The sequence below is a fragment of the Penicillium odoratum genome (assembly GCF_028828045.1).
Source record: "Penicillium odoratum strain IBT 22623 chromosome Unknown utg000001l_segment0_segment0, whole genome shotgun sequence".
NCBI lineage: Eukaryota > Fungi > Ascomycota > Eurotiomycetes > Eurotiales > Aspergillaceae > Penicillium > Penicillium odoratum.
Genome location: NW_026643143.1, coordinates 2,395,108 through 2,409,047, shown reverse-complemented (window position 1 = coordinate 2,409,047; position 13,940 = coordinate 2,395,108). Strand labels below are relative to the sequence as shown.

The 13,940-nt window shown below is 46.6% G+C and overlaps 7 protein-coding genes across 7 annotated transcripts; 5 read left to right on the top strand and 2 right to left on the bottom strand.

Moving 5' to 3' along the window:
- Positions 1-38: 38 nt before the first annotated feature.
- Positions 39-2,028, bottom strand: N7520_000903 (uncharacterized protein; the record flags this gene model as incomplete). The annotated part of the gene is made up of 4 exons (XM_057134838.1): positions 39-658; positions 722-1,002; positions 1,053-1,748; positions 1,931-2,028. The coding sequence occupies 4 exons, from the start codon at positions 2,026-2,028 to the stop codon at positions 39-41; spliced, it is 1,695 nt and encodes a 564-aa protein (XP_057000774.1).
- Positions 2,029-2,336: 308 nt separating this feature from the next.
- On the bottom strand, positions 2,337-4,275 carry N7520_000902 (sodium:solute symporter family protein; the record flags this gene model as incomplete). The annotated part of the gene is made up of 3 exons (XM_057134837.1): positions 2,337-3,656; positions 3,722-3,984; positions 4,050-4,275. The coding sequence occupies 3 exons, from the start codon at positions 4,273-4,275 to the stop codon at positions 2,337-2,339; spliced, it is 1,809 nt and encodes a 602-aa protein (XP_057000773.1).
- A 2,480-nt stretch (positions 4,276-6,755) lies between these two features.
- N7520_000901 (DUF895 domain membrane protein) lies at positions 6,756-8,215 on the top strand (the record flags this gene model as incomplete). Its single annotated transcript, XM_057134836.1, has 2 exons — positions 6,756-8,007; positions 8,061-8,215. 2 exons carry the CDS (start codon positions 6,756-6,758, stop codon positions 8,213-8,215), a joined length of 1,407 nt encoding a protein of 468 aa, XP_057000772.1.
- Positions 8,216-9,521: 1,306 nt separating this feature from the next.
- Positions 9,522-11,022, top strand: N7520_000900 (uncharacterized protein; the record flags this gene model as incomplete). Its single annotated transcript, XM_057134835.1, has 3 exons — positions 9,522-10,201; positions 10,257-10,572; positions 10,639-11,022. The coding sequence occupies 3 exons, from the start codon at positions 9,522-9,524 to the stop codon at positions 11,020-11,022; spliced, it is 1,380 nt and encodes a 459-aa protein (XP_057000771.1).
- A 1,435-nt stretch (positions 11,023-12,457) lies between these two features.
- Positions 12,458-12,751, top strand: N7520_000899 (uncharacterized protein; the record flags this gene model as incomplete). Its single annotated transcript, XM_057134834.1, has 1 exon — positions 12,458-12,751. One exon carries the CDS (start codon positions 12,458-12,460, stop codon positions 12,749-12,751), a length of 294 nt encoding a protein of 97 aa, XP_057000770.1.
- A 48-nt stretch (positions 12,752-12,799) lies between these two features.
- N7520_000898 (uncharacterized protein) lies at positions 12,800-13,206 on the top strand (the record flags this gene model as incomplete). The annotated part of the gene is made up of 3 exons (XM_057134833.1): positions 12,800-12,827; positions 12,848-12,934; positions 12,962-13,206. The coding sequence occupies 3 exons, from the start codon at positions 12,800-12,802 to the stop codon at positions 13,204-13,206; spliced, it is 360 nt and encodes a 119-aa protein (XP_057000769.1).
- Positions 13,207-13,322: 116 nt separating this feature from the next.
- Positions 13,323-13,753, top strand: N7520_000897 (uncharacterized protein; the record flags this gene model as incomplete). The annotated part of the gene is given in 2 exon segments (XM_057134832.1): positions 13,323-13,626; positions 13,641-13,753. The coding sequence occupies 2 exon segments, from the start codon at positions 13,323-13,325 to the stop codon at positions 13,751-13,753; spliced, it is 417 nt and encodes a 138-aa protein (XP_057000768.1).
- Between the last annotated feature and the right edge of the window lie 187 nt (positions 13,754-13,940).

The window sequence follows — 13,940 nt, the reverse complement described above, 5'->3', positions numbered from 1 at the left end:
CGCTCCGATGGGGGCCAGGATCTATTACCCTGTCCCCGTCAGAAATATCTCGGAGTAAGACTTGGGGTGTCAAAAGCGCTCGGAATCTCCCCGTAATGACCATAGGGAAACAACGCATCAATCGGCATATTGAGGAAAAAGCTGAAATCCGGTGGTTCTAGAGGTGCTTGTGGATTGGCTCTCTCCTGAGCCTCCAGCCTCTTTCGGTGAACCGCTTTCATTATTTGCATTCTCGAAACCACTCTTTCAATAATCTCAGGTGGCTCTAAGTACTGGCTATTTTGGTTTACCCGCGAAAGAAGAGCTTGACCATCTTTCATCTTCCGGGCTAGATTATCAGCAGTCTGGTCAAGGTCAATAACGCTTCGCACATAAGTTCGGTCCCAGCCAATCTTTTCACCCTGGAAAAGAATCAGTCGGGATAATGTGACCATTGCGAGGCCAGACTGGCACCAGACCGTGAAAGGGAAGAAGGGAAAATATTCAGATGGAACGGAGTGGAGGTCGAAGAAGAAGGACTTCACTGCCTCTAAGCAGCGAAAGAGAAGATCCAACCGGGTCATCGAGTAATCTCCAGGCTGGAACTCAGAGAAATTATCACCCAGGGAGACTCGATATATGATAATCTCGACCATATGGTAATGCATTGATAACAGGGCTGCGTGATCGATGATAGAAAATCAGCATGAAAAAAAGAATTGAGGTAGATTCATACACTGACCTGAATAAGGGACTCCGCAGGAGAACGATTTTTTGATTTGCTGAAGCTCTGCCTGCTGACCTCGCACTATCAGGCCAAGCGGAGTAGAGAGCACTGCAGAGGAGCCTAGCTCGCTGGTGGACGTTGTATGGTGAACCTTGTCAGCCAGATGCACCACTCGTATGAGTTGCACAAGGTAGGCATCTGCAGGACATTCCGAAGCCTCCTGTAATACATCACAGCATTCTTGCGTGTATTGTGTAAAACGAACAGGCTCCATATCTCGCACACATATAGAGAACCTAGTCTGTAAGTATATAACAGGGTCAAAATGCTTTGCGAATGCACGTACATCACGCTAATATAATAACATCCAAGATATATCCGACGTTCCTCCAAAGTTCGGGCGGGGATCTGATTAGGCTGGAAGTCGGCCGCTCTCAGATAAGAAAGAGGTCGATCGAGGCTCCTCAAAGCCGCTATCCCTTTATTTAAATTCAGACTGATGACTTGCGCCATCGCCAACTGCGTAAACACGTCAAGTTGTGCGCTCTGAGCTTGAAACTGGGGAGCAGTAGTGTGATTGGTAGCTTGTGAAATTTGGCGCCAGTCTGGAACGTGGCAAACAGTAATGAACCAAGACAAATAAACGAGAAGACCCTGCAGGAGATCCATGCTATGCTCGCCTCCTACCACGATATGTTCTGCAATATACTGCTTGACTGTTTCCGAAATTTCATGCTGACGCGGTGCATGTTGACAAGTGACCATAGTGAGATTCAGATAGAGAAACGGCCGTTCTCGACGCAATTTTTCTGCGGTAAGATGTTCGGGGATGAAAATGAATGGGAACAAAGGAATAATTGATTTCCGCACAATGTCCATAAGAGCCTCATCCTCTTGCACTGACGCCGCATTATCCTCTTCTGGGTGAGCTGAAGGTTGCCGTGGCGAATGACTAGCGTGGGATTGAGCTTCCCTAGATTTTTCTGACGCAGCAAGTAGTTCAACCATTCGGTCTAGTTTTGCCTCTAATACTGAAACCTCGCTGATTATGTCAATTAGCAAGCTGTCAAAATAAGACTTAAAGTAGAATACACACAGGTTCTCCTTGGCAGCCCTTGGACGACGATGTGATCCAGGGGTCTGACCACTGCATTCTTTCTTTAGGCGATGGCATCTATAGAATTTTAATTGGTGCTAAGTTCAAGTAAATGTCAAATCACATACCGCTTGCAGACCCCATTTACCTCTGGTTCACATCGTACTTTGGCCTTGGCACAGGTTCTACAGGCCTTCGGCATCCGAGCTCCGGGGATTTCATCCATTGTAGAAAAGTCGAACGGGCTGTAAATCCAGGTCCCACTGCAGTGCGGGGTAATGTTGATTATCGGCAGCCGCTACCCTCTACTCGGTACGGAGTATCGATGGGTCAGATGGTGATCAAACGGAAGAAGCGGAAGCGGGAACGGAGACGCAATTTCTCGCGTTGGTACCATTGAGCTTACTTTCCCCACTTATCCCGCTTCATCGCTACGAAGTCACGCTGTATTTGGAATGAAAATGAATAAGTGTTTCGTTATAGGAACTGTGCAATGTGACAAGCTATTTGATGTGAAAATTAACATCCAAGATATTAGGTGTGGCTAAAATACGGTTTCGAAGCGTTCCAAATGCCCCGAGCTCCTGTTGCAATTGCATGTCTTCCGTCGTACAGTGGGAAGATCACTACAGCACCGAAGGCAGCAAACTGCCAGATTATAGCCACCGTTGTCCAACCGGAGAAGAATGACTTCGTGAAAATATAATCCCGGTAGAGTGGAAGTGGCCAGACGACGACGGTGACAAGGAAGAGCACCACGAACGAGATGCATGCGATTTTGAGCCATTTTAAGAGCTCCTTTAATGCCGCATCGTCGAAAGGGTGCTGAGCATCATCGATGTTCGCCTGGAATATAGATAGCGATGGGGGTGATGCAGGTATTATTTTCTCTCCAAGGGCATCGATACGCTCTGGGTCTAGGACACGCTTGGGTTCGGACGGGGAAGTCACCGGTACGGATTTAACCGAGCTCGTGGGATCCTTCAGAGCATGCTGGGGGTATTCATCATTTGATTCAGCAACCCCGTAAAGTGTACTGGTATCCGATTTAGCGTGAAGCTGAGTTTCATCGGCCAATTCAATGCGGAGAAATTCTCGCCAATCAAACTGGTAGGGTTTGTATAGAGACAGCAAGACGGAATAAAGTGCCGGAGAGAAGAAGGATGCAATGGCTGCGTAAAGAGCAGGGTACTCATTGGATGTTGTATCAATATCGATGGCCCCGTACATCGACTCGGCTGTTGCTAACCAAACAGCAAGGCCAGTGAAGAATCCCAATATGGGAGACACGATAGCAGCGAGGCGGGTTTGACGAGACCAGAAGAGTGTAAGGATGAGAGGAATGATGCCAGGACATGATATGACAGGTCGCAGGTAGTTAATCCATGTCATATTCGCTCCTCCATAGTTCATCGCAATGGAGATTCCCGTTATAAAGATACCGTGAATGACAACTGTCAGATGACTGACACGGACAAGGTTCTTGTCAGTCACTTTAGGATTCAGGTAGGTTTTGTAGATGTCGTAAGAGAGGATACTGCTCACGGCTATCATAGACGACGAAACGGTGCTGGTGAGAGCCATGAATAGAAGAAAGAAGAAACCGATAATACCCTTGTCACCGAGTAGAGCCTTCAATGTATACGGCATCACCATACCCATGCTAACCTCGGTTGCAGTGAGTTCGCCAGGATAAGTTGGAAAAATGGGCGTGTTGTGGATTGCGCGAGCTGTCAATCCGATCACTGTTCCTAGACCCCAAGGAATGCCAAACACAGCGATCGCAGCAATGCTGTACCCAGGAACCGTGGCCCGGACTTCTGTTGCAAAGGACTTTTGCCAGAATGCAGTGTCCTGTTTTCCCAAAGATTAGCGTGATGAACAAAAAAAAGCTTTGTTTGATAAGGGTGATGTCTCACCATGACAACCAAAGCCAGATTTCCAAACTTCAAAATCAAGCCCCAGATGATGGCTCCTTTGGATTTGAAGGTGAGCAATGATCCTTCATAATTGCCAGAGATGTAGTTCTCCCCGGCAGTAGCAACCACCTTATCGTAGAGCCCACTCAATCCGCCCACCGCAGAATTGGTCAGTACCGACAGTGTGAAGTAAATTATGAGAATCAAGGCAATAGCAGTGTGAAGGTAATCCGTGAGGAACGTAGCCTTGAGGCCACCAACCGCTGTGTAGAGCACCACTTTGAAATACTCAGCGGATATACAGCAGGATTTGTTGAGCATAACATACCTCCAAGCGGGATCAGAATGGTTGCTGCCACAAAATTCATACCAGAGACACCGTAGATCAGTTGAGAACCGGTCATGATCATGGAGGCACAGCCAAAAACGTTGTTTACCAGATTTAGGACGATGAAAACAAGATGTCCGATTTTACCATATCGCATGCGCACAATCTCCAGCGAAGTATGTGCATACGGAACTCGAATCTTGGCCATGACACCGAGTACTGCCATTAATGCGATCTGGAAGCAAAGACCAGAGCCCCACCACTATGTTCTTGTCAGCGAGAATCCGTTGAAAGTAGAAGCCCAAAATACCAATGGAAGTGCCAATCCGTATCTGTAACACATTGCTGCGGCTAATACCGTCTCGTTGATCCACATCCATGATGAAAACACTGCCGATGCTGTAAGACCTGTGCCAACTGATCGATTGGCGACCATGAACATCTCGGATTTTCCTGAATCTTCTGAGAGATAGGCCCTTTGGACCTTCACTGCCAATAAGATGACGCCACAAAAGAGAACACCAAGGCCGACGAGAAGGCCATAGGCTGTCCCCTGAGGGATCAAGGTCAACTTGGCTGTATCTATTGTGTTGGACATGACTCCTGTGCTGGTTTGAGAGGCTTAGCAATATTCAGTCCAGATAGCTGGCCTGTCTCAAATAAACACCTCTATTACTTCGCTAGCAGACTAAGTAGGAGACTGAGTGGGAGATATAGTAGAAACATCAATTATCTCAGATGCCGTAAGTCTCTAGTACTTATATACTCAAGGGTGGGTTGAGTCTCCGCCCAGCTAAGATCTTCGAAAAACACGCGGAGTTCGAAGAATAAACCTTGGCAAGGCCAGTCGTCGGTACTTGCGTAGTTAATTCTGTTATTGCGTTATACATAAAGGGTGGATTGGCCTTTCTTCAGCGAAATATGTGATAGACTTCACCAGATGTATTGTAAGCTTCAGCAAGATGGCAAAAAAGGTGGAGGAGCTATGTGTCGTTGTAGTTACACCTCAAAACCGACAAATGAGATTCAATCTTCCGAAATGAAAGACTTGAAACGGAAAAGGAAAAGAATGGAATCGGGGGTTGCCACCAATGAGATACAGCTTGGATATTGCGTGCAATCATCACTCAATGACGATGGAATCGCTATCACGAACCAACGAAAATGCCACGAGATTACTCCGCACGGATTAAAGGTACCTGAAACATTTTTCGGCCGATAGAATCAAATATGACATTAATATCAAGAATAAAAATAGACGAAAGCGTGAACGATGTATCATTTACTGGTGTTAGTGAGTTGTCAACCTTAGGCTCCAGGCATCAATGCAATGCTTATGACCAAATCGGGATTAGCTTCGTGTGACCATAGCAGACTCAACTTTTCACTCTCATCATGCCTATCTTCATCGATTGAAATGAGCTGGAGCTGTTGCTTGTCCCACGTGGATTCGGCAAAATGTGTGCGGGCTTTTGTTTAGCATATATCTCGCAGCAAACTCAATATCGACTGTATCCCTGATCTCGATGATTTGAACATTGCTCAGAATATATCGATTTGAAAAAGTAGGCTCTACAGAAGGAATCTGATAACCAATGCCGGTTTCTCTTGCATTCAATGTTGAGACATTGATTGAGAAATCTGGTCGTGTCACAGATGTTGGACAGCCACGATAATGCTCGGACACAAGAGCGCACCCTGCGATCACTTAGCTGGTTACATAAGCTATATATACCCACCTGAATCATCCACAGATCCAAGTTGATTGGCCGTCGTATCAGCCTGCCTAGCGTTGTTGCTAACACCCTTCTAGATGGGCTATGTTTTTAGCGAAGCGGTAGGCAAGATACAATCACATGTGCATAAGCCGTTAGGTTCCAAAGACCCTGTGATTGAAGACGAAAACCTTGGAATTGAATCAATTTCTTATGTAAGTACAGTACGGAGACATAGTAAAGATTTGAGATCCAGCACTTGTTTACAGACAAGATCTGTCTGGGCGCCCTGTCAACGGATCCGACTCAAAAGTCTTGAGTCATCCGATAATCACCCTAATCTTCCTCCTAATGTTAAAAGCAGTTATGAATCTTTCAAAGATTACTTTGCGCCTCGATCCATGGATTATATATGGATTATGCCTGACCTGGAAGGTTGTAGCACGAAATATTTGGTTTACGCTAAGGTCAGCCCCACCCGTACAGGCGACCAGTTCAATATTTTCTTGATATTTTCTTGAAGTCCTCGATTTTCTATATCCATGATCTCTCTACATTTGAAACATTGCTAAAATGAGCGGAAACCCCGAGCTAACCTTCCATCTATTCTAATATTTCTCTTTATTCACAGCCATCACAGAGACAGTTGCACTTAAAGTAAGCGATAAGAGTTTGCCGAGCCCGCCCGGAGAAGTGAATAGCCGATGGAAAGCGGATCCTTTTACGAATATTAAGCATCAAAATTTATTGACACCCGCAAAGAAAGACGATTGTCGATCGCTATTGGTCCACATTTTATCCTGGGGCATTCCACACAATGGCGTGCTTTTGCGACAAGCTTAATCTGCGAGCTAGAAGCAAATTTTGAACTTGAGGCGCTTTTCAAAAAGAGCGGCGGGAAGAAATAAATACAAGCCGCTCGGAAGGCTCCGAGGTGGTAAACTTTCCCATCCTAAGCTTTTTGGCGCTGGCGAAGCTTTGTTCTCTAGCCATGGCACATGCTGATACCGTCGAACACGCGGGTGTTGTACCTGTGAAGCGCGTTTGGTACCGAACAACACTTTTCAATGCCTGTGTGATTGGTTTCGTTGGCTTCCTGGCTCCGGGGTTGTGGAATGCTATGAACGCATTGGGAGCTGGAGGTGAAGAGAAGCCTTATCTGGTCAATGCTGCTAATGCGCTGGTGTTTGGTTTGATGGGAATCTTTTGTTTGTTTGGAGCCCCGATCGCGAACCGCATTGGTCTCAAATGGGCTTTGGTTCTTGGTGCCACTGGATATCCTTTGTACTCGGCTGGCCTGTATACCAATAACCGATTTGGAAATGTCTGGTTCGTGCTTGTGGGTTCTGCAGCATGTGGTATTTCCGCAGGTCTATACTGGGCTACGGAAGGTGCCATCGCTATTGGATACCCGGAGCCTGGCAAGCGTGCTCGGTACCTTAACATTTGGGTGATTTGGTCGATGATGGGACCTATTGTTGGAAATTCGATTGTGTTGGGCCTCAACTTCACCACCGATGGATCGGGTAGTGTCGGGTACACTACCTACATTGTCTTCATTGCGCTGCAATGTCTGGCTGTTTTCGTCGCTCTTCTTCTATCACCTCCGGAGAAGGTGCAACGCAGTGATGGATCCGCCATCATTGTCCGTCCAGAGGTATCTTGGAAGGAGGAATTCAAGGCCCTATGGCGCTGCTGCAAGAACCGCAACGTCATTCTGTTGTTGCCCATCTTCTGGGCGATCTACTTCAACGAGTACTCGGGTAACTTCAAGACATACTACTTCAGTGTCCGCGCGCGCGCACTGATTGCCCTCTTGACCGACTTCGTCGCGGTGCTTGCTTCACAGAGTCTAGCGCTATGGCTGGACTGGAAGAAGTTCGACCGCAAGACCCGTATCAAATACGGATGGTACTGGGTTATTCTGGTGCATGTCGTCACCTGGATCTATGCTTGGGTCATCCAGTCGCAATACACCGCCAACCCGCCATTCTTTGACATCCACACCCCTGGTTTCACCAAGGGTGCCTTCACTCTGTTCCTCTGGCAATTCTCCCAGCAGACGGGTGAGAACTGGCTCTACTACATGGTCGGTGAAATGACGGACAATATGGCGGAGCTCACTCGGTTGACGGGTATTCTACGTGGCCAAATGAGCTTTGGCGAGGCTGTTTCATATGGCCTCAACACTCACAAATGGTTTGGTGGTCGTGCCCCGATGGCGGTCAACACCATTCTTCTAGGTAAGTCATAAAGCCATCCAGTATCTCAAGTCACAAGCTAATCCTTGTTTCAGGTCTTTGTGTGATTCCGACCTGGATTGTCGTTCACACCTTTGTCCCAGGCTATGAAGATGAGTCTGATCAGCCGACCAAGTTGGAAATCATTGTCAATGACAAAGAGAAAACAGCCCACGAGATCGGTCAAATCTCTACTCCTGGCGAGCAGTAAAAGCTGAATCGTGGAGCCCTAGTGTCTCAACACACTACAAAATTAATTATGTATTATGAGAGGCTATTGACCTCAGGAAAAATGGGGATTAATCATATTTGTAATTAGCGTCCCAAACCAGCTTCTTAGGGATGCCGGCTATGCCTTTAACATGCATAGGTTTGGATTTTATTTAATGGATATCACGAAGTCACATTTCCCTCTGCGTGTCAGTGGGTCTTGTCGATCAAAAATTTGTCGATCATGCTTGTTCCATATATGCTCCACATGTAGCAAGTTAATTTCAGAGGTGAGAAATGAACAAGGTGTTGTCTTCGACTGGAAAACGGTGGCGCACATGCGGGGGTGAAGAAAGACATCTGGCGCCACTGGAAACTTGGAGTTGTCGCATAAAATCTTAGTTATCCAAAATAATAACTTAGGATTTGGGGTTTGAAGATATCATATGATATTATGCTTGCTCAATCCAAATTATTCTTGCATCACAAACTATAATATGGTGCATACTATAACAAAGACCGTAGGTGTTCCGGAAAGGCCGTGAGTTGCCAAATGAACCTATATCTGAACTTATCACATCTTTCAAGGAAGCGAGTTGCAATCAATGGATTTGATTGGAGGAAATTGGGTAGTATGGAACAATGTGTACGGCACTAGTATTATCAAGCTTTATTATGTTCGCGCTAAACCCCCAATCACTACCCGTGAGTAACCTCCCAAACTATGTGGATGAAACCGACACGCGTTCAAGCTATTCCAATAACTGCCCCCATGAATATCTCCAAACTGAAATCTGAAATTCAGTACCTCCTGCTATTCTCTATGTCAATGTGGCGCTCTGAATGTTTCTGGTTTGCATGATGCACGCCCTAAAAATGGGAGATAAGAACCCCCGCATTTAATCAGTCAAGTCCTGCTTATTGGCGAAGAGACTATAACGGGCTTCCGTCGGAAATACAGCAAAGCGGGAGATTCGACGTAGCGCTAAATTAGCTTGTTTAATTTCCCTCCGCAATCGTGACAATCTTATTGGTTTTTCGTGGTGAGCATCATGTTCCCAACCCTGAAAGCTCATCGCAAATACTCCCAATGTCTGCAAGAGTAAATCAACTAGGCCAGATTGATACAATGTTCCTGAAGATAGTCTTTAGCGCCAACCCGGAGGTCCTGACGAAATGAAATTATCTCCAAACATATACCCCGCTTATGAATGGGATTATGTATTTAAGAGTCCCCAGTGCGTCTGGGGATTTCTTTTCTTCACTCGCATCTTTCCTACCAATTCACCCTCTCTTTCATTGTCAGAATGCTTCGCGTCGCTGGTCTGGTGGCTCTGTCCCTTGTGGCCCTGACGGATGCAGCTCCAGTAGAGCATGCCTCCGTCGACCATTTGGCTAGACGCACCGTCCAAAACCGTGGTGTGGATCTCAAGGTCAATACCTGGAAGCCGACTGCTCTTGCTGCCTCTAGTACCCTCTCCAAGTCCTCGAGTTCCATGAGCTTGAAGAAGCTCAAGACAAACCGTGCCAATCCCCGCAGTGCAGCCTACCTGAAGGGGTTGACGGGTAAAAAGACCACAACCTCCGGAAGTAGCGAGCTCATTTCTCTATTCGAGGGAGAAGAATTTGCGACTGCCATCACTATAGGTACCCAGGACTTTGACGTGATTGTTGACACCGGATCTAGCGATACCTGGGTCGTCGAGAAGGGCTTTGAGTGCATTGACCTTGATACTGGAGAGAAGACAACGACGGCAACTTGCGACTTTGGAACCACATACACTGTCGACAGCACCCTCAAGAAGATCTCCGGTGAGGAGTTTGAAATTGAGTATGGTGATGGTGAATACCTGTATGGTTTCATGGCCACCGAGACGGTCACCCTGGCCGACATCACTGTTGACCAGGAGATTGCTGTTGTCACCGAAGCTGCCTGGGAGGGAGATGGCACTACCTCGGGCTTGACTGGTCTCGCCTACCCTGCGCTGTGAGGTCGATTCTCATTGTTGTTGTGAATGCATGCTAATTTGGAAATGCGACAGGACGAGTGCTTATTCCACGAAGACGGATGAGCAGGAAGAATACAACCCCATCTTTACTACGATGTACGAGGATGGTTTGATTGATTCCTACTTCAGTCTGGCTATCCTGCGTGATGTCTCCGGTGATGCGGGCTATCTGACCCTTGGTGGTCTGCCTCCAATCACATTCAACGAGACTTGGACCACAACCGATATCCTGATCACTTCAATCACTGGCTACACAAAGGCTTACGACTTCTACACCATCAACATTGACTCTGTGGCAATCAATGGCAAGACCGTTTCCGGCTCGGGAGGTTCTACTTATCAATACATTGTAATTCATCCCTGCCATTCCACCTTTGACAGAAGTCGCCTGAAGAGATATACTGACATATGCTAGGTTGACTCCGGCACCACCCTGAACTACTATCCCACCTCCGTTGCTGATGCCGTGAACGCCGCATTTTCTCCCGCTGCCACCTATAGCGATGACGAGGGTGCTTATGTCGTTGACTGTGATGCCACACCCCCCACTCATACCATTACCATTGCCGGTACAGCCTTCACCATCAACCCACTTGATATGATCCTATATGCCGGCACGGATGACGATGGAAACGACGTTTGCATCACCGGTATTATGGATGGTGGTGATGATGCGTCTGAGGATGTTTACATTCTTGGTGACACTTTCCAGAAAAACGTTGTCACCGTTTTCGACGTTGGCGCAGTGGAGTTGAAGTTTGCGCCTCATGTGGATTACACCTCCAACGACACATACTAGTCTCGATTGAGTATCGCCAGAGAAGATGACAAATTGGACTTGGGAAGTAAATGAAACTTATTAAGTCAGGTGTCTCACAGTATTGTTTGTCAGTGGCGATTACCGGAATTTGGCATGTTTGCTCTTTCTCGTTTCCAATCCATGCTCACCACGACATGCTTGAGTATATAAGCAATGGAAAATCAATTTCAGTAGAAGCACTTCAGTGCCACTTGATTCAAATGAAAGTCATTCTACGTACCAATCGATGTGGTTTTTCCCGGTGCTTATATTTACATCCCCTTTACTACTTACCCATCTTATCGCCTGCTTCGTCGCCTACTCCATCTCCTATGGCACTTAGGACTCCCCCTAATGGAGGAATTCTGTGCCGGGTGTTCAACTTCTTGGAAGGTGATAGTCGAAAATGGCCAATTCGTCCTTCAGTATGAGATACATGAATGGAGGCTGAAGTGTGACAGATGTTAGTACATTCCAAGTGACTAAATGTGAAAATTAAGAGAGACTATGGAGTCTTTACGCAGGCAGCAGCCATAAAGCGTTTCTAGTTAGTGGATCCTGACATGTAAGATACCGAAAGGAGACAAATAATAGCGCCAACAGATACATCGCGACTTTAGACGTCGAAGTGAGAAGCTTATCCACATTTGCGAAACAAATTGAGCGTAATCCAAAGACTCCTATAAATAAAGTTTGGTAAATGCCGAGTTTCAGCGATAAAAAGATGGGAGCTGAGGTGGATAGCGAAAATCCACGTTAATCCTAATTAGGGTCGCCCAGCCGCGCGTTCACAAAATAGTTTAGCGATAATTAGAGCAGATCTTATTCTCGTTGAGATAAGATGTCAACAACTCGCGCTTCAATAAACATGAATATGCGGAATTCATCAATGACCACAAACACGCCCTTGCTGTTGATCCAGCCTACGCATACCCACCGAAGTTTTCAAGATTTATTTCGGTAATGGTAAAGAAAGACAATTGCACTAAGCTCAAAGTTGCTTAAAGGATATTTTTCTTTTGATATGCCAGTGACATCGGCATGAGCTTCATTAAAATTGTCAATCGTTGGAGCATACCCGGATTTCCTACTCTATGGAGCCAAGACCACAGCGCAAAATATACAAATTTGAACAAAGGCTCGGCTTTCAAAGAGCATCAGCATGCAGCATGGAATCCCCCGTGGCAATCCTTCCGGCGAAACCGGGACGAATGGGGGAAAGTACGAATTTGTCCATGGATAGCTGGTACTATCCTTGTACTGAATATAATCCTGGCGATTGTGGCAGTTGGAATTGGATACTCTAAAGAAGCCAACAGAGGTCAATTCGAAATGGTCGAGTTGTATCAGGGGAGTTGTGATTCATCTAACAGGATGGCGACAAGATCAATGTTCTGAGTACGTTACTACTGGGTCTCAGCAGCTACACGATGCAATGTCTGTTGCACCGTCGCGCGCAGATGTAGAACTAGCCCACCAGAAGCACAAGTGGCTCGATATCGGCACGTTTAGTGTCCGCAACCTTCGAGCAATGAACTGGAAACGACGTATCCTTTGGGACCTTTTGCTTATAAGCCCCGTTCCCATTCACATGCTCTACAACTCGGTGGTGTTCCGGTCTATTTCAAGGCTGGGCTATGGCGTGATTTTTGTACCCAACGACCTTTCTCCATCCGAGTCGCTAGTTGAAGACGGTGTGGCCGAGTCAAAGTTCTACCAAACCATCTGAGCCACCGCGGCTGGCATCCAGGCGGAGTTTTCAACGGCACGTTCTACAATGCGACACTGTGGGAGTGTGCCGAAAAGTATGATACCTATATCACAGACAAGTATAACACGGATCTCAGCACGGTGATTCTGATTACGGATCGGCACTATTTCGACAGCACAAACGGCTTTTGCGGTGCTCAGGGTGATTTGAATGAATAAGATGACACAGCGTCATATAAGAAAGAACAAGGGGTGTATTGGATAGCAGAGGCAGATTTCTGGAGCTATCGGCTTTGGAACTTTACAGCCCCAGATCACCACAGTTTCTCTCTTTCTGGTGGCGATATGTACCGTCGGCTTCGCCAGGATGGATCTGTGATTGCATACGATAAAACCAAGCTACTGCAATATCTGTACAACAAAAACCCATCAGCCGAGATATTGCAGGAATATCTTGATACCAAGTCTCACTAGAAGAATAGCACATGGGCGGCTGAGCTTTATTTTGCTCTCACTAGGCATCGTCCTGCTTCAGGACATGTCTTGGAATTACCAGTCACTGGCTGCAAATACAAAACAGCCACCGAAAGATGTCAAGTCTTCTAAAGCCCGCCTATCGCTATCACGGTTGTCATTTGAAATGTTGTGAAATTGGTCTGCATGGTCCTCGCAGCACGAATAAGCCGCGTTGGTCTTTTCTTTACAATCGGAGGCTTCCTTTCTTACTATTCCAGACCCTACGACCAAATATCGGTGCCTATTGTCACGATTTGACATTGCAAAGGGATCGAAAGCATGGAGCAGACCAAAAAGAAAATCCACACTCGCTTCTTGGTTTTCATTCAGACGGCCCAGTGCATCCTCTAATGATGTGGAGATCCTTCTGGATGATTTGTCAACTTAAACAGATACTGAATGGCCAACAATGTATCCGAGTCTTTTGACTAGCCAAAAAAAGCGCTGGTGCCAAGCACCAACCTCAAGACGCTGGATGGTCACTTTCACATTGCAAGACTGTTAATTTCCCGAAATGCGAAACAAGACTAATGCCACAACTATTTAGCTTTGCTTTCTGCGAGCTAGCTTTCACATTTCTCTTCCTTGTCAGCACTCTCATCAACGGAACAGTCAGAGTGAAATCTGCGTCCGCCCTCTTCGCCAACGTTTGGAGTCTGGGATTCGGGTCGGTCAACACGGAGACCCTTGTG